Here is an 18800-nt window from a genome sequence, read left to right as displayed (position 1 = left end):
CAGGAGAAGGGATCTATATCTAGGAGAAAATAAGAAATCAGAAAGCTTAGAAGTCATCCCCATACGAACAGGTGAACACACAATTCATGCATCATGGTACAAGGCCACAGGTATGCCACTAAAAAGAAAACACCACACAGACATGCACTGGTATATACCAATACCAACCTCTAACATAAGATTACTATGTTTGACATACACATTTTCACCCTTTATTCGCTTAATCAGACTATTCTGAAAAAAGTGGAGAAGAAAGGGAAAGGTAAGGGACTCAGTAGTCCAGGGAGCAAACGCCATCCTATGCACCGACAGCATGGTAACAGCGACGGGGCATGCTGCGAGATCTGAACACTGGGCACAGACAATGGCTCTTACACACTGGGGTTTGCTTTGGTGTTTAAGTTTTCTACCTGTGCCTTGAGCTCGGCATCTTCCTCCTGGTCCGACTGCCAGCGTCAAGAAAGAGTGGGAAATAAAAGTCTTACCATGCGATTTACTCCAAGACGGAATATGGCCTACAGAAACTTGCTGAATGTGGGCAAAGCAATGACATCCCTAGGCAGGATTCAAGATGCAAATTCTTACACACAAAGCACGCATTCTCACACACTAATAAGGAAGCTGTGGAAGACACAAGCAAAACACTCCTTGTCCTGGGGTCTTTGCTGTTGTGCGGGGACAGACTCATGTGCCTGGGATGGCGACAGTGAGGGCTTGTCAAGTGGTTTGGGATGAATTTTAAAAACAGTTCTGCAAGTCCAGGAGCCAGATCAGAATCATAGTTGCTGACAGTGGCAAGGACCACACAATAACAGGAGCTCTTCCGTGGAAGGAGCCAGCCTCAGGATCCCGCAAGATCCACTCTGAGGATCCTGTTTGCCGACCAGAAAACTGAGGCTCAATGAATGGAAATATAGAGGCTTCTCTATTTTAAAATCTCCTGGAATGTGGATTTTTCTTGAATCTAACCCCTTGCCATCATGTTTCTTAAGATAACAGGATAATTTTTAGAATTTTTGAAAAATAAGTATTGATCCCAAAGTCATTTCATTACCCTTAGTTTTCTGATCTCAAGGAACTCTCTAATAATCAGACTGCTTTTCTTATTGTGGGTAACCAGGTAAGTAGGGCAAGAAAATAAGAACATGTTGAGCTTTATACTTCTGTGAGCCAATAGCAGGCCCTGAGTGAAAGTACAGGTGGATGGCTGGCACCTGGGCAAGAGGCCTACCGCATTCACTCCTTCTGGGTGCGTTTTCTTAACTGTCAGTGGGACTAACACTGCCTATGCTGCATACCACAAGGTGTGCCACTCATAGGCTGGCTGCCTCAGAGGAAGGCCAAATGTTTCAACACTTTAGAGCACACAGGAAGCTTAGGCATGGTGTGGCAGGCTCAGTCCAAAGGGAGTCTACAGGGCTCACAGGTCCTCTTGCTTTCAAGCTTCACAAGCTCCTGATGCTGCACGCTGTTGCATGCATGCTTTAAATGTTCATAGCAAACTGTAAGTATTACTAAAATACTTCAAATTTATAACACACATTAAGGATTCCAATGACAATGACTGAATGTATTAACTTGTACTTACTACAAAATCTATTTGCAGTTTTTGTTCTATTTGGTATAGAACAAATTTATACGTGGGACGTTTATATATTGTTTAAAACAAGTTGGGTAACTGTGACAACTTGGATAACTTCACACAGCTATGATTTGGAAGCACTGAGTGCAGAGCACAGGCATTTCCGTAGGGAGAAACTGAATCAGGTGCTGTTCTGAAGATGCCAAGTTACAGCTAAGTGATACACCAACACCACTTAACAGCACTGTTAGCCCTCCTCCAATGCCAAAGCAGAAAATATGGTTGTGACTGGATGATATGGAAAATAACACAGAACCAAAAATGAATAATATCACAAAGGAAGAACTAAATTCTGCTGACACTTTGAGAAATAAACATCTTGACTTTCATCTCTACGGATAAATACCATTTCTACAGAAATTTTAACTACCTGTTTGTAGGAGAGCTATGCCACATAGCCTGAGTGCCACACACACACACACACACACACACACACACACTTCACATATCGTAAAGGAGAATGATATGATAATGTTTCTCTTCAATAAAGTGCTAATTGAAACTTGCTCATTTTCACTTCCTTAGAGGATTCATTTCTTATTAGTGGCCCTGCCTACAGCTAAAGGCTACCAAAAATGAGTTAAGAGAAGCATTCTTTCAACCAGTATTAACTAATCACTCAGGGCTTTAAAATATTTGTATATCTGTACCCAGTCAATAAGCTAATTAAATTCGTGGTGATCTTTTTTCCCACTCATCTGAACTATCAAACGAAATAGCCTCTCATTTGAGTAATGCTATTTTGTAAAAATTATTATCAGTTTAAGAAAATGGCTCTCAATCTGTGATTCCATGATGCCCGGAAATGTAGCAGAAACAAAGACCCCAGAGTCCTTCAGCCTCAGAAGCCTGACCCTATGGGTAAAGCTGTGGGCTTGGAACCCCTGGACCAGCACAGAAAGGCACACTGAACCCCATGTTCTGGTTAGGGTGCATCTCCCCACCCCAAGCAGCACCACCCCGCCGCTACCCTCACTCGGGGTACCAACCTCAGTGGCCGTGGTCTCCCCATCAGCGGCCGTGTCTGTCCGCTCGCTGTCCGTCTGATGAGCACAGCAGTGACCAGATTCCAGGAAGAAGGCAGGGATAGAAAATAAACCAATCTGGTCACATAGGGTAGGGTGCAAGTGACAGTGCTCACCTTCCTTCTCGGGGACCTGCCAGCACTCTACCTTCCCACAGGAATGCAGGGGCAAGCCAAAGCGAAAGAAGAGCAGAGCTGGGTGTCCCTGACGGAGCCCACTCCGAGGAAGACCCGAGGCACGTGCCACCTGCAGGAATGCAGGGACCACAGGGGGCCACACGGACCGGCCTGCTCCTAGGTCTCAGCAAAACCGATTTGTCATACCCTCCCACCCCGACTCTGGTCACTAAGACCCCATTACAGCTCTTCTAAAACTGTTCAGTGCAAATAAAATTGATGTACTTTTTATGCTAGTAAAATGTCACATTTCAAAGTTCATTGGAAATTTACATCAAAGCTACTGTAACAGTCACTGCACTTTCAGCCCCTCATTTATACCATCTGGAGAATTTACATCCACCGATGACCATCAGGCTGTCTGCATTACCTATCGGTCATAAAAAAGCACATGCCAGGGACTCCCAGGCATATGTTTTTTGTTTTTTGGAACTCATAGTAGCATTGCTAACAGATATACTTTTAAAGACCATCTGTTGTTTCTTTTGCCCCACCCTCTAACACAAAGAAGTATATCAAAGTACATATTTAAACATTGTGTTCCAAAAGAACCATTGAAATGAAGTAAAATAACAAAATTTAAAAATAAAGAGACATCTACTTGGAAACAAATAAAACAAAGCACAGCATTTGAGTGAGTCTAGGTTTTCAGGAGAGAATCTAATGGCAATTTCAGGAGAGGCTTGTATAGTCTGTCTCACGGAGATTCCAGATTTAAAATAAAAACTCTTTTCTTTTGAGTAAGGCCACTGAGACTTCATCTAGACGCTTCTGCCTCTGTGAAGATTAGGCAGTCCTAAGCAAGACTCTGCTGAGACTGGGGCCTATCTGGGAATCCACCTGTGAAATAATTTCAGGAGGCTGGTGAGGATTGTGTGCTCTCAGCCCAGTGTCATGAGCTGGCCACCCGGTTGACAACTGGGGAAGGGTGGCTGTGGGTTTGTTTGTTTGTTTGTTTTGCAAGATCGTGATCGTGGCCGTGGTGTGAGCCCAGCCTTACTGAATTGACAAGGGAACAGGTCACTCAGTGCTCAATTAACTCAGAGATTTTAGACTTTCCAGACCAAATAGTTTGTTTTGGTTAATCACTTGTGTCAAAAGTTTTATAAACTTTTTTTTTGGAAAAGATTTCCCTTTCCATCGTTTTCCTTCTGGCTTTCAAATGGACATGAGTAACACCTGCTAGCAACTGAACACTGGAGTGCTGTCCCACGTGAGCCTGACAGGCGCTCCCCACTCTGCTGCTGAAACTGCTGACACGTTGAACATGGGCCGTATTTTCATCCCCGTTTTCTTCTTGGAAAATGGGGCAAGACAGAGCTCCAGCTATGTCACAGATGTTACAAGTTTTATCCTGGTGCCCAGCAGGGAGAGCTAAGTATCCAGTACTGATTTAAGATAGTATTGCAGCACAAAAACATCAATGCTAATATAGTATTATGAGATGTCGATAATAATTGTACATGATTATTACGACTATCTCATCTAGGTGGAGAAAATGGAATGGCTTAGCTGTATCTTCACCTCCCATTTAGCTCTTAGAGAGAAGCATAATGCATGACCAAGAGGCAAGCAATGGAGGAATAAAGGCTGCGTAGAGGCGTTCAGCTTTGATAACAAGCGTTGTTTATGTAACCAGCAGTGCCTCCACCAAACTACACAGGTACGACAAGTCAGATATCAACTCATTTTCTTTCTTTCCCTCCAGATTTGAATTTGTCTCCATTTTGTGTGTGTGTGTGTGTGTGTTGTTATCCCAAAACTACTCTGAAATTCACACGGAATTATATGCTGGTGAGTCAAGCTCATCTTATGAGTCCATCCCAGTACATGATCTGATAATCTACCCCTTCTGAAAGCACAAAAGAAAAAAACATGGCTGCCTAACAACTTTACAGTTTGAAATCAGTAAGCCCATATCTGCAGGGGTTTCTCCTGGAGAATGGCGGAAACTGATCATGCCTCTGCAACACGTGGAAAACGTTAGGCAGTGACAAAATACTGAAATAGAATAACAGCCATCAGTGACCTGCCAAATCAAAGTGACACAGCTGGACTCTAAGAACCCCGCCAGCCTAGCTGCCAAAGTGCCTAGCGGATATAACAGGCCATGTAAGCAAATAGGGTTCCCCCCCGCCGAAAGCAAAGCCCCCCAAATGAACTGAATGACCTAGATAATTCTCTCGCTTAGGCCAAACTGGAATGCACAGCTCTTTAACACCTGGGGTGGAGCATGGACACTGAACAGACGGCCAGACACAAAATCTGCCAGCGGGGGAGAGCTGCAGGGCGGCTCACTGGACCTGGACGGGATGGAGGACAGCTGATCCCCCACTTCAACAGGGGGCAGGGGGCAGCGCCCTGGCACTCGCGTGCCGGCAACAGGGAGTGCTGTGATTTGTTTTGCCAATGTAATGCAGACATGCCCAAGTTGAACATTAACTCTCATGCACTGATTACAACGAGATGTATACCCTGGATTAGGCACAAGATCTGTGTGGTTGACTACAGAAACGTTCAAACAGATAAATGAGAATTTAGAAAAGCTTAACAGAGCGATCCTCTCTGCTTCCAGCTAGCCCGATGACTCACTCTACTGCTAAAGGAGAAGTTTACCTATAGCCTGGAAATTGGCTGATACTATAAGGAATCTTGGTGAATAATGCTAATATTCACTGGAGGGTGTTCTCGTACATTAGCTAGTAGCATTGCCTGTGTGGGAAGCTGGTAGTACTAAAGCCTAGGATTTAGTTCTTAAAATACTTCCTAGTGGTGTGGTGTGTGTGTGATCACTTGAAGCTAACAATCATATATAACCTGACACGGAAAAAGGGCCTTATGTGACAACAAGTTGAAAAGTTCAGACTTTTGTTTAAAACTTCTGTCACACCATTCACTCTTTCCCCTGTCTACTGCAAAGAAATGGCCACAATACCACTAAATATAAAAACATAGAGACCCTCACCAGTCTGTACGCCTATAGGTACAGCTCAAACGATGCCTTTCTATTGAGCACAGAACTGAATAGATTTCCTTTTCTTTTGTAGTGCTGCTGCAATTCTTCTTAGTGTAAATGCTAGAAATATTTGGCTCGTCTCATGCCACAGAAGCCCTTGTTTCTGTGGGAACAGGAAGGCTGAAGAGACCCTCGGGGAGGTGCAAGGCAGCTAAGGACAAGCAGACGCACCTGCTGGAAGCAGCCTCTATTATTTTCTCTGAGAGTGGAGGAAGGGAAAACTGCTGGGCTGTTCAGGGAGTGGGATGTGGAGGGCAAAGAGAACAACGAAGAGGACAAACTACTGGCTCCAAGGTCAGCTTGCCCAATAGCTGGGATGAGTGCTGAAAGACCGACAGGTGGTGAGCCATCTAGCATGGATAGAGGCTGGGAACTTCGGTTCTTTCATTAAGTGTATGCCTGGCTGGGAGCCATACAGGCCTGCCAGCTTTCCTGATTGCACCATGCTGTCTTTCAAAATGAGGGCAGTGCTTAGCATATGGTGGAGCTGAATGAAGGGGCTGCATCCAACCTAGGCACACCAGAGCTACCACTGACGCAGATCCAGCCTCGATTAGGACCTGTCTTGATTGGGTCTGAACCCTGCTCACTGCATGCAGTTCTGCCAATGAATGATGTCAGGCAAGTGTTTCCAAACCCATGGGACACTCATTCTGATCCAGTGTATACGCTGCAGGCCAGGAGTGACAGGTGCAGTCTGGTGCTTCTGAACTAGCCTGGAGGAGAAGATGCTGCTACTAAGACAATGATGACACAGTCCTGGGGTGCTCCCTTCCATCTCTCCTTGTCTATCAATAAAGTTCCAAGTTACTCAGCTGTCTCATGTGTGAGTTGCTTTACCGTGGGCTAACTGCATAGGACCTACAAAGTAGTCCTTATAGTTTTTACAACTCTAATGTGTTATTTAAAATTGACTTCCAAATGAGTCCTTCAACCCCACATGAACTCAGAGGATCACAAGACTGATTCTGGGCTTTGCTCAGACTACTACGGCCACATGGTGTTGTGCCTAACCCTGGGGCCCGGTTGGACTCCCCAACACACACACAAAATAACCTCAACATATTGGCACAGACAATAAATGAGGCTCTGAAAGTAGGACCAGTATCGCAGCAGCCGGCTACCACTGTTTCAGACTGAAGCACGGAACACGTAGGGGAAGTGTGTTCTATGCCGAGGTACACACCTCTTCCTCTGAACTGTCACTCGGGTCATTGTCTAGGGAGGCGCTCAAGGAGGCTGCCTTGGGCTCCAGGTAGCAGAGGCACAGAGCCAGAGGGAAGGAGAGGGTGAGGGCATATGGCACTGAGAAGGAGGCGGAAACCAGGAAGAAGAAGATGAAGAGGAAACAGGGCAGCAGGGATGGGGAGCGGATGGGAAGGTAATGCTGCAAGCTCTGGGGCAGGAGGTTGGTTTCAGAAAGGTTGGGGAAAGAGAGGTAGCCATCGTCATCGAGGAGGGAGGGGAATGATTCGGGGAGCTGCAAGGAGAAGGAAAACAGCGTGGTCCCTTTGCCAGTTTGCTGTCTGCAGCTAAAGGCTGCATCTTGATCCCCCACGTAGGCCTTCCCTGGGCCATTAGGGTCCAAGGTAGGCTCCCCACACATGTGTTGGGCTTTGGGTGACTCGTAGCCTGGCAGTGCGTGTTCCTTTTCCTTACACCTCTGGCGCAGCTCGGTGGGGGAGGCAAGGATGTGACCGGCTGATGGTGGTGACAGGGGACATGAGTGAGTGCCAAGCCCAGGGGACTGATGTGAAGGAGAGAGAGAGACAGGAAGCAGCAAACAGAGGTGCAAAAGGACAAAAAGAAAACTGCAATTAGTTAATTTTCTTATGGGAGTCAATATAAGTTGTAATACAAGAATTTTAACATTAGGGTTGCTCATCAATTTCCAGATATTTAAGCTGCATGCCAATCTCATCATGAATGGCCTCATTTCTTCCATGGGAACACGACATACAGGCTGGAGTTTTACTTTTAAGAGTCAGAACAGAAGGTATTTGGTGGGGGGAGAGAGAGAGTCCCAAAATCTACAAGTTTTACATAACCAAAAAAGTTTCATTTTAGACAGACTCGAGAAAGTTTTTGGATTTTTGAAAGCAAATGCAACTCTCTGATAACTTAGTTATGTCCCATCATCCGGTATATGACACAGAGAGTTAAACTGAGCAAGAAATATACCATATGGCAATGCTGAAATCAGCATGTTGTAGAAATACTTGCAGAATGGAAAACCAGGAACTTAATGGGTTAACATCAAGACTTTCAATAACTTTCTCCTTATCTAAGTCACAGTTGAGTTGGATTAAAAAGTTCAATCCAAATTTTGATTCTTATTCTTTAAAATCTCTAGCACTACTTTCTTTTCATTTAGTTAATCATATTCAAGGCAGGTGGGTTTCCGAAATCAGGACGTTTCTGGCCCCACTCCTATGTGACAGGAAGTCTTTACCTGGACACTCAACAATGCGCATTTCAGAAACTCTGACTCTCCACAAAGAATGGAGGATCCTGTGAAAACCTTTCTGTTTTGTTTTCCTTCTCTGGGAGGCTAGTGGAACCTTTATACAAATCAGTGGTTTCAACAAACTAACCAGCTAAAAGAATGGGTTTTCTTGTAACATGGTTTGTGTTTACTTTCTATTATTTGTGGCCTCATAAATAATAGAAAGATAAAATTTCCCAGCCTTCTGATTTTTCAGAAGGGCGTATGTATACCTTTGATCGAATCCTTAATACAATGGCCAAAGCGGCTGTTCCCACAACAGTGAGGCTCTGCTGAGCTCAAAGTCTTTACGGGGCAAGGAGATCCAGTTACCATTCATTCTGTGTGCAGGATACCTCAGTGAGCACAGCCAATTTCCTCTGCAGGTGGCAGAAGGGATGTTGGGCAACAGGGGGAAGAAGGGAAGCAAGCTCACCACAAGCAGGACCCGGAAAGATCTGAGAACTGCCCAAGTCTCGGAGGATACAAGGCCAGGGCACCTGGGACTTGAAGATAAATGCTACATTCTAGGGCTGGTGTTGGGCAGGTTAAGCTGCCGCTCGCACTGTAAGTACTTCAAGTCACAGTTGCTCCGCTTTAGATCAAGGTCCCTGCTAACACTCCTGGGAAGCAGCAGATGATGGCTCAAGTCGTTAGGCTTACTGTCTATGTTGGAGACCTGCTGGATGGAGTTCTGGCTTCAGCCTGGCCCAGTTCTGGCTGTTGCAACCATTCAGCAAGTGAATGAGTAGACTGCATTTTTTTCTCTCTGTCTCTCCACTCTCTCACACTCTTTTTTTTTCAAATAAACAAATAATTTTTAAATGCTTGTCTGTGTGTTTCTGTGTGTGTATTTGTTCAATCTAAAGACTTCACAGCATAAAAATTATTCAGGCTGCTTTGGGGGTGATTATCTAATCCTGACTTGGAGAAAAGTGGTAAGTACAGTAATGGAGGGAAAGCAAATAAACAAATAAAATTATATCATGAATATATTAGCATTAGAAGTGTCTCTTTTGATCACAAGTCTTTTCCCAAACATACACGTTCAACATAAAATGGTGCATTTTAAACAGGAGGCTGTACAGATGCCATCCAACTAGAAATGACACAGAAGTTACAAGCCACCTCCGGTAAGACGACAGCTGTTCTCTGGAAGCAGAGGCCACCCCATGCCTAGGCATCCGTGGGGGAGTGCCTCTTCCAGCAATCCAGGGGAGGTCTTTGAAGAACTCTGTCCACTAACATTATTCTCCTTTGGTTAAGACTTAAGCACCCACCATGTTTCTTGTTTGAAGACAGAGAGGAATAAAATTATGGCATAATTCTTCATGCATCCTATTAAAAAAGGTTTTGGCAGACAGCTTTACAATGGGGGAATATGAGTGTACTATGGAACGTTTGTGGAAACGAGCATGAAGAAAAATTGTGCATGGATTTCGAACTCTTTTTGCGTCAACATAGACTGTTAAAATTATTTTATTAGAAAGGCAGAGGTGACAGAGGGGGTGCTCCTATCTGTTGACTTATTCCCCAACTGTCCCTAATGGTCAGGAATGAGCCAGCCTGGAGCCAGGAACTGATTCTGCATCTCCAACATGGCTGTCAAGGACTCGAGTGCCCATCACCTGCTGTCTCCTGGCGTGTGTATCAGCAGGAAGCTGGGATGAGGAGCTGATCCAGGACCTGAACCCAGGCACTCCACTAGAAGACACAGGGTCCCAAACAGTATCTTAACTGATACACCTGAAACCCACCCCTTAACGTTCACGGTCCATGAAGTTTTTCTGTACACTTCATCAGTACACCTCAACTATCCCTGCCATCATATCTCATCTTGTACTAATTTTGTGTTAGCCAAATAAATGTCCTTAATCCCCCCTGCCTGGCAAAAGATGACAGATTGGTTCAGTTAGAATATTCTGACATGGCTACAGAAATTGTTCCTTTCTGATCTACCCATTAAGATGCTGTTATGTTTAATTTCTTTGTAGCTATTTAAACATCTGGACAAGAAAGAATGGAGGAGAGGTTAGAGGTGAGGAAAAAGGAGACAGAGAGAGAGAGAGACCAATCTGATAGTTCAGTCCACAAGTAGCTATGCTAGCTGTGGGTGGGCCAGGCAAAGCTCGGACCCATGGGGTCAGGGACTCCAATGCTGGAGTCATCATCTGTTGCCTCCCAGGGCATCTTAACAGAAGCTGGACCAGAAGCAGAAGAGCCTGACTTGAACTGGCACTCCACCACGGGAGGCAGCTGTCCCAAGTGACAGCTGAGCCTTCTGTGCACAACACCTGCACTAAGATTTCACTTCTGAATTCCTGTCAATGGGAACATTTTTCTTTGGAGTCCTCAGAAGAGATCCACTATCATTTACATCTATATTTGGAGAGTTGTCATACAACACTGGTAACCTAAAGGAACTCAGTTAACCTGTGGGTTATACAAGCCATCTGACCCTGCTGCTGCTTCTCCGTACCTTGTACATTCTAGGAGTTGATCCATTCAGCTGTTATGGCGATGTATTTGCCTAACAAAGGGGTGGTGATTTTCATTTTTAAAAATTTTTTGACTTTGAATCATTTTTAATCATTTTTTTTAAAAAAACAGTTGCTTTATAGTGCTGGATCAGCAGGAAGGCTTTTATTATTATGGAATTATTTTATTATTATTTTTTTAATGTTGCAGGCGGACATTGTGACACAGCAGGCCGTGCCACTTTGGGGCACCGTGATAGCCCCCACTGGAGGGCCTGTTCAGTTTCCAGTTCCTCACCTTCAGATTCAGCTTCCTGCTGCAGGGCACCTCAGTCCCCCCACTTACACAGGAGACCCCGACGTGCCTCTGGCTCCTGCGGCAGTTGCAGGCACTTGGGGAGTGAACCAGCAGATGGAAGAGCTTTCTCCCTCTAACACCCTCTCTGCTCTCTTTCTGCCATTATAATAAAAACCAGTTTGAATTTAATCTGGGGTGAAATGTCACAAAATGTAATGGCCTAAACACCTTTTGCCTTCTGCCCACTACTCTGCTGACTACAGTCAAGCAACTAAGACAGGAGCTAGTGTGTTAACACAAAGGCTGTGACTGCTCAGTGTACTTGCAATGCAAAGCAAGGCCATGTGATCAGTGTTTCTAGAAAGACAACTGTGCTTGGGTAGGAGAACGGGGCCAGAAACAACAACAAATGCCTTTTGTAACAGTTCTGACATGTGAGCCTGACAATATTTTAAGATATTCAAACAGGGCAGTTGTTGAAAGTCTTACACACCGTGTCAGTTCTTAAAGTTTTCCAAAGTTAAACTTTCAGAGAAAAAAAAATGTAGAAATGGGAATATTATTTAAATGGACAAAAGCATCTGACGCGTGCTGAAGTATGAGCTAGTCTACATAGCAACGCATTTCTGACCTTCATCCCCAGAGTTCTGAGAAGCCCTTCAAAGCTGCAGCGAGCTCTAGGAGGCATCCTGGGGGCTATACCTTTCCCTCGGGCCGGACCGCCGCGGCAGCAGGCGAGGCTTCTTCAGCCTTCCTCCGTCTGTCGTCTTCCTCATCGCGCTCCTCCTCAGCCTTTTTCTCTGGAGTCACAGTGGTGATCAAGTTGGTCTGAGAGATGCCCTTTGTTGTGGCGTACTGGCCAGTACCAACCTCTGCAGCAGACATAGAATCCTTCATGTATATTTCATGGTTTTCATTCACTGATGCTAAAAGCAAATACAACCGGAGAAACAAAATCTGAAGCAGTTAAGTCAGAAGATGGGTGAGCACCACCACTGTCCCACCGCTGAGAGAGGCAGGCAACACATACCACCACACAGCACCTGCTGGGCCCTGAACACATAAACCTGTGCCGCAGGGACCTTCGTCTGAGCACTACCGTGCAGCACCTGCTCTGGATCACCTGGACCAGGGTGTCAGAATGCATTACATCTTCAAGTCCGGGAGGCCTGGAATAAATAACTTTCATCCATTGTCAGGCTCTCTGGTGAGGAGGCAGGCGAGGGTGGGTGAGTGGAAGGAAGCTGAGCTGCTGAGCGTCACTGGCTGGGGACAGACAGCAGGCACTGGATGACAAGTTCCACACGAACAGAATTTGCAGTCGATGATGGCACTAAAGCGCTTGGCTTTGGACAGAGCTTTGGCAGGGACCCTCACCACGAAGCACTGACCTGGTTTTATGATCATGCTTACTAATGTTAAATGGTGCATCATTCCTATTCTATGAAAATCTCAAGAATACTCATGAAAATTAACCATCTTCGGCAAAGATGATAAAATTCAGATGGCAGTTCAGTTCGAATGAAGCACAGGAAGTGGCTTGGTTTCTAGTGCATTTTAAACAGACTAACACGATATGCATATGCATACTTTCAACCCTAATATTTTAGGCAAACAAGACAAATGTTGCTAAATGAAATTCATGCAAATGCACAGCATGCATACATAAGAGATCTAAGATGCAGCCTTTCACCTCAGCTAAAATGTCTTAGAGAGAGAGATGCCTCGCTCAGTTACATTTTAAAATTTGGCATTCATTATTTCAGATATCATAAAACTTATTAAATTCATAAATGCTGCTTTACAAATACAAAGTAGCAAATCACAGGCTAAATATAATACGCATTCATATTCTAGGAGCTTCAAAGCAAAAAAAGATTCTGAAGTCCTGATAGCTAAATTATTTCACCAAAAGTACCTTCACTAAGACATTTTATATCTCTTTATAAAGATGAAAAAGCTCAGAGGAGACAACTTCTTCCCAGGCCAGTGAAGCTGTTCTAAGATGCAGCTTTGCAAATAGCCATTTCTGTCTCGATATGCAGGCAAGCTCAGCAGCAGTAGAACATACTAGAACGGCCAGGACCGCAGCAAGTGAGAGACAACACATACTAACATCACTTTGGGGCAGACAGGAAGAGACAGCATGGAGTTAGTACACTGATTTCACAATTGTCTTCCGTCTTTCTCAGTGGTCACGAATACACAAAAGATCACGGGGAAAAAACAGCATTCACAACCAACGGGATCTCTCGGGTTCACATTACAGAACAAAACAGGTGGCTTTGAGGAAATGGAGTATGAGTTTACAGAAGTTCTTCCAATGTGGACTTAGAGAATACAGAGATGGTTAACAGGGCTTCTCCCATGGAGAAAGGAGAACAAAATGGAGCAAAGTCACAAGAAAAGCTTCCATGTTCACACACACACTTCAGCAGCTTCACTCAGTCTGAGACACACTGGGTAACTGTTTTATTCCAAAGGGTTGGCTCTTAAGTTGGGAGTTTGGGGAACCTAAGAAGGTACAGAATGGCGCTGTCAGCCTTCTGTCTCTGCAGAGCTGCAGGTTCTGGAATGCCACTGGATCCCCAAACCTGTCACAGCTCAAGTACCGCTCCCTTTTTAAAAAAATAAAAAGTGTAAGATTTACAAACTATTTACCCACACACTTTTGAATACTTTAAATCATCTCTAGGTCACTGGGGCTACCAAGTACAATATGCATGTTAATCATTGCTATGCCGCATTATTGAGGGAGTCCTGAGGAAGGAGTGGACATGTTAGCGTAGACCACAACATTCTTTTAAGAATATTTTTGATTCATAGCCCATTCAACGTCAGGGATATAGAACTGACCTACACGGACGGCTGACCGGAACCACCTTCCGAGGCCAGCTCACAAAAGCTTACACAAATCATCATTACTACAATCCCTGGCAGAATTATAATTACATCTATACCTAGAGTACTTCCACATATCCATCTTGCTTATCCTGTGAACACTGGCCTTAGACTGAAATGGCTGAACAGAGATGTGCAGAGTTAATCTCATCCGCCAGCCTTTCCTGACAGAGGGACACCGCCAGAGCTTGGACCCGCCCCTGGAGCTGCCCACAGCCAATGAGTGTCCTATTGCCACCCTTGCCACGTACATAACACAGCACAAATGACACACTTTTTGATTTCTTCTATGAATCGCTGATGAATAACTGTGTTAGGAAAAAACAGGCTTTTTCACTCTGAAGATTCAGGGAGCAACTTGTCCCATCAACCACACAGGGCTAGGTTCAAGGCGAAGGGAGTGGTCCTAGACGCCCACTACTTCCGTTGATTGTTCTTCTTATTAAAATCACACACACATGCGAGAAACTGTTCTTTTCATTTGCACAGGATAGGTCTTCTATAAGACAGAGGCTTTGTAGGTGCTCTGATTGAGAAGTCAGGGAACTGGCCAGAACAGGGCTTCTGGGGGCAGCATTGCTGTAAGTACAGGAGAGCTGACATCTCTCCTGTCAGCAATGCAAAACTGTCAGAATAGAAACCCATCCCAGCTCACCATTCACTTATTCCAACAGCAGGGTGATCATCTCCCTGCTTGACTCATTGGACTTGCATATCTGACCTGACTTTTCAGAACACTCACATGTTCTCCCAGTCCACCTGGTGCAATAATCCATGTGACCGGGAGAAGCCAACTTAGGGCCCCTTGCTCTGTTATTTGAATGTCAACCTTCTCACCAGCCTATCAAGTGCCTGGCAGGGGTCAAATTTTATTCATAAGACATTTTTAGAAACAAGTGTTAACTGAACTTATATTTTCCTTTTTGAAATGAAGAGCCAGATAAAAATCTGACAGTCATTTAAGATTTGCCAGCAAGTGGTCCAAAGAGCGTGTGACCACTCTTGTTTTACATGACAGCATCTTTTTCCAAATTCAGGGTGCCAGGGTGTGAAAGGATGCTCTTCATGACTTAAGTACCACTGTTTTACATGGTTTTATAGGAATTTACCAATAATATATATTAGACCAGGTACCAGCACTGAAAACCATTCAGCCACACACCAACAACCCTTTTTCAATTTACAATACCCAAGAAGACCCACATTTATCAAAAGCTCCTGGTTTCAAACTCCTTTTTGGGTAAGCTACGAGTGATGAGCCAGGGCCAGTAAATGATGCCTACCTCCATCCAGGCTGCGAGACATGGTATAGCGTTTGCTGGATGAGCGTTCAAAGTAAGGCGCTGGACGATCTATCAACGCACTGGCCCTTCTGGTTTGGGCTTGCGTTCTGCCACTGTACCGGAACTTGGAGCCCAGGGTCAGGAATTTCTTTGGAGGTGCTTCTGGTAATAACAGTCTAAAGAGATGAATGAGAACCACAAGGAAGTCTAGTAAGTTAAACATGTTTTTTAAGCTTGGCGCATTTCAATGAATCCGATTTAACAAACGACACTGAAATGAGGGCTGAGTTGGACTACAACAGAGAAGAGGAGTGAACAAGGTGATGTTGTGAAGAGTTTGTTACTCTATGGGCACACATCTCAGGGTCTATTCCTGCTTGTGGGTAAAGAAGTTCTATGCTTTGGAGAAGGTATTGAAATAAGTAAGGGATAGATTGGCTACTTGAAGTGGACACCCTGTAAAAATAGTGGAAAGGCATTCAAGGTAACGAAAAAGAGGCAGGTAAGTACATGACGAATTAAGGAAAATTCTTGTAATTTAATTATGTTTTTTCAGGACTCTCCCCCCCCCCAATGGCCCACATTATCATTGGGATTTCAAATATTTTCTTGAACTTATTTTACTGTTGCAAAGTTTTCCAGTACAGGTTTAAAAGCACCGTGGTACTTCCACTCTCCCTTCCCTTCTTTTAGGATTTCTTATGAAGAAACGTGGTAATCGTGAGCTTGAAGGCTCTCCTATTCTTCTTCCCAACAACCTTTGTTCAGTATGATGCCAATCATTTCTACCCTAGCTGAGAAAAAAAGCAAGATTTATACCTACCTGAAAAATGTGTGATGCTCAACACACACTTTCCATAAACGCTTGGCAGCTCGGTGGTTTGGCAGCTTAAACCCAATGGTGCTTTCAAACTGTTCAAACTAAATTTTAAAAAGGGACACTCAAGAGTCAAATTTGAAGCAAAAATAACAGAAGCTCAGAGAATAACTTAGAAAAAAATCATAATGTCACTCCCAAGCGTGTTCTTTATTCACTAATCCATGCAGAACTCAGGTTTCACACATTCATTCATTCATTCAGTGTAAAAGCCTTATCACATTATTAAAATCCCAGAAGGGACACTTTCTCTTATTATCTGGCCAGAAAATAGGATATTTCTCTGGTCTTTGTTACTTGGTATCGGCTCATTCCCAGGTCTTTGATAACTTGGCTCATTCTGATTTTGTGTTCTATGATGGACTACCATGCTAACAGCTAACGCCAGACAATGTCAGACCTTGGGAGAAACAAGCTTTGGCACAAACATTTCTGATGACATTCCATCTGCCACCTGAACTTTCAACGCGAAAGACTTCATCTGGCTTTCTATATAGCATATTTTAGCATGACTGCTGTGGAGGGTCAGTTAGCTTTCACTCAATGCAGGCAGGATACAACAGGCCACCAGAGGGCAATCACCCTGAATAGTAAGATCTCCCCACAGCAGCCCCCAACAGCCTGTCTGTTGATGAAGCCAGCAGCAAAAGCAATCATTCAAAAAACTGCCACTCACATTCTTCTGATGGCTTTTAGTTTTGAGCAAGCTAGATAGGATTAGAATTCCAGCATTCTGAGTTTTGTATCCCCACTCTCGGATTGTTAGCTGTTGCTCTATTTCTTCAACCCAACATCCCCCTGACCCCCAATTACGCTTCGAAGACCCCCACTTAGATCAAACTTTTGGGTCTTCCTCATTCGGAGCCCACCCTCCTGAACAATGTGGCAGGCTTTTGTCCTTAATAAATCTTGCTTTGCTCACTGTTTCGTTCACTTGGAAATTTTTCTTTCATGTGAGATAAGGATTGAGGCAGTCTGTCTCTGTTGCCCTGATTTCCCCATAACACTGAAGTAAGTAAACTGCCAACTATAGATATGAAAATTAGCCTTTTTGTTTTCTCTTTAGTTCTAAGTTTGCTTCCCATTTTTTTTCCCCCCCACATGGGCACTAGTTTGACTCTGGGCTGTTCCACTTTTGATCCAATTCCCTGGGAAAGCAATGGAAGCTGTTTGGCCCCTGTACCCATACTGAAGACCTGGAAGAAGCTACTGGTTCCCGGCTGGTACCAGTCTAGCTCTGGCAGGTGAGACACAATCACACTTAACCTCTGTTGTTTGTTGGTAAGAACAACTTCAGGGATTGGGACATACATTTTAAGTTGTTCCACCCGCAGTTGCCTTTCCTAATTTCTACACTCAGGATGCTCATTGCAGTGGTGGCTGCAAGAATTGCTATTATACCCTGGACTGGTCAAGCCAGGACTACTGCGACTCCAGTAAGCCACCATCCATTTCTTCATCCTCTACCTAAAAGGTTCCACATACCAGGCGAACTTCAGAGGTCACCAAAAACAGTCATCTTGCTGTTTGCTACCAGAAGCTAGGAAAAGCTTCGTAACTTTTATTTACATATATTAGCTGTACCTCTTTACGGGGTATAGGGTGTGATATTTTGATACATGCATACGACATGTTACGATCAGGTTGGATAATTGGCATATCCATCACCTGAAACTTTCATTTTTTTTTGTGTTAAAAAATACTTGAAGTTTTACTAGCTATTTTAAAATACACAATTATTGTCAATCACAGTCATGCAGCTGTGCTCCAGAAGTTACTCCTACCCAACTGCACTCCTGCATGCATTCATTAACCCGTCTGTCCCCACCTCCCACCCCCACACCTTTCCCAGCCTCTGCTAACTCCTCTTCAACGCTTCTATGAGATCAGCGCTGTTGCTGGGAAAGGTTTCTGCTATCCTTCTTAGCAGAAGATGACACAGCTTCCTAGCTATCCGGAGTGATTTCCGACGTGTGCCTCCACTTCTTCCAATCTCTTCAGAGCATTGTGCCATCAATAATTTTTTCTCACCCTACAAACATGATCATTAAAAATGGATGAAACCAGCAGGCTTTAAGACTTGCTTCCACCAGAATCAAAACCCTGTCTTAGTGCTAACTTGCCAGAGGGAAGCCATTGCATGTCCTCGGTCGCACCTCTCCTCGCCTCGCCACACCCTGGCAGGTGCTTCTAAGAACTCCCTAAACTCTTCATGACTGCCAGGTTCCCATTCTGCATGCCCTCCTTGTCACAGAGGACCCTCCTGGCAGACTGCTTTCTCCTGCAGTTCATCCTGTCATCTGTCAGTCGCTATCCCTTTTTTTTCATTTCCCTGGCCATTTTTCTTCATCTCCAATGTTTCTTGTTTGCCTGCCCTGCTCTCAAATACCGGTGCTGTCCAAGGTTGTTAGGGCTTCTTTTGCTCTTTGAGTTTATTTTATGTCTAAAGCCTTGAATAAAATGTACATGGTTTATGGTTACTGCATTTTTTTTTTACAAGAATCACCCCTCAAAAAAATCTATCCCAAAGAAATTTCAATCAAACTCGTTGATAATTGTAGACCTTCCTTCTTTCCATTTCTCCTCTATCCTTTCTGCCGGTGACAATCTGCTCTCGAAT

At 44.3% G+C, this 18800-nt stretch overlaps 1 protein-coding gene across 1 annotated transcript in view; it reads right to left on the bottom strand.

Moving 5' to 3' along the window:
- EPB41L3 (erythrocyte membrane protein band 4.1 like 3) overlaps window positions 1-18800 on the bottom strand; it is a 141586-nt gene that overhangs the window by 16157 nt on the left and 106629 nt on the right. Inside the window, exons 10-15 of the mRNA XM_040970602.1 lie at window positions 16127-16224; window positions 15304-15479; window positions 11822-12045; window positions 7046-7606; window positions 2632-2685; window positions 411-446 (exon numbers count right to left, since the gene is read on the bottom strand). Coding sequence (XP_040826536.1) covers window positions 411-446; window positions 2632-2685; window positions 7046-7606; window positions 11822-12045; window positions 15304-15479; window positions 16127-16224 — 1149 coding nt within the window. The remainder of the gene's footprint in view (window positions 1-410; window positions 447-2631; window positions 2686-7045; window positions 7607-11821; window positions 12046-15303; window positions 15480-16126; window positions 16225-18800) is intronic.

Source organism: Ochotona curzoniae, unplaced genomic scaffold (assembly GCF_017591425.1).
Source record: "Ochotona curzoniae isolate NIBS_2020 unplaced genomic scaffold, NIBS_Ocur_1.0 scaffold_4812, whole genome shotgun sequence".
Classification (NCBI taxonomy): Eukaryota; Metazoa; Chordata; class Mammalia; order Lagomorpha; family Ochotonidae; genus Ochotona; species Ochotona curzoniae.
Note: the sequence above shows the minus strand (reverse complement) of the source record. Positions and strands in the feature narration are given on the sequence as shown.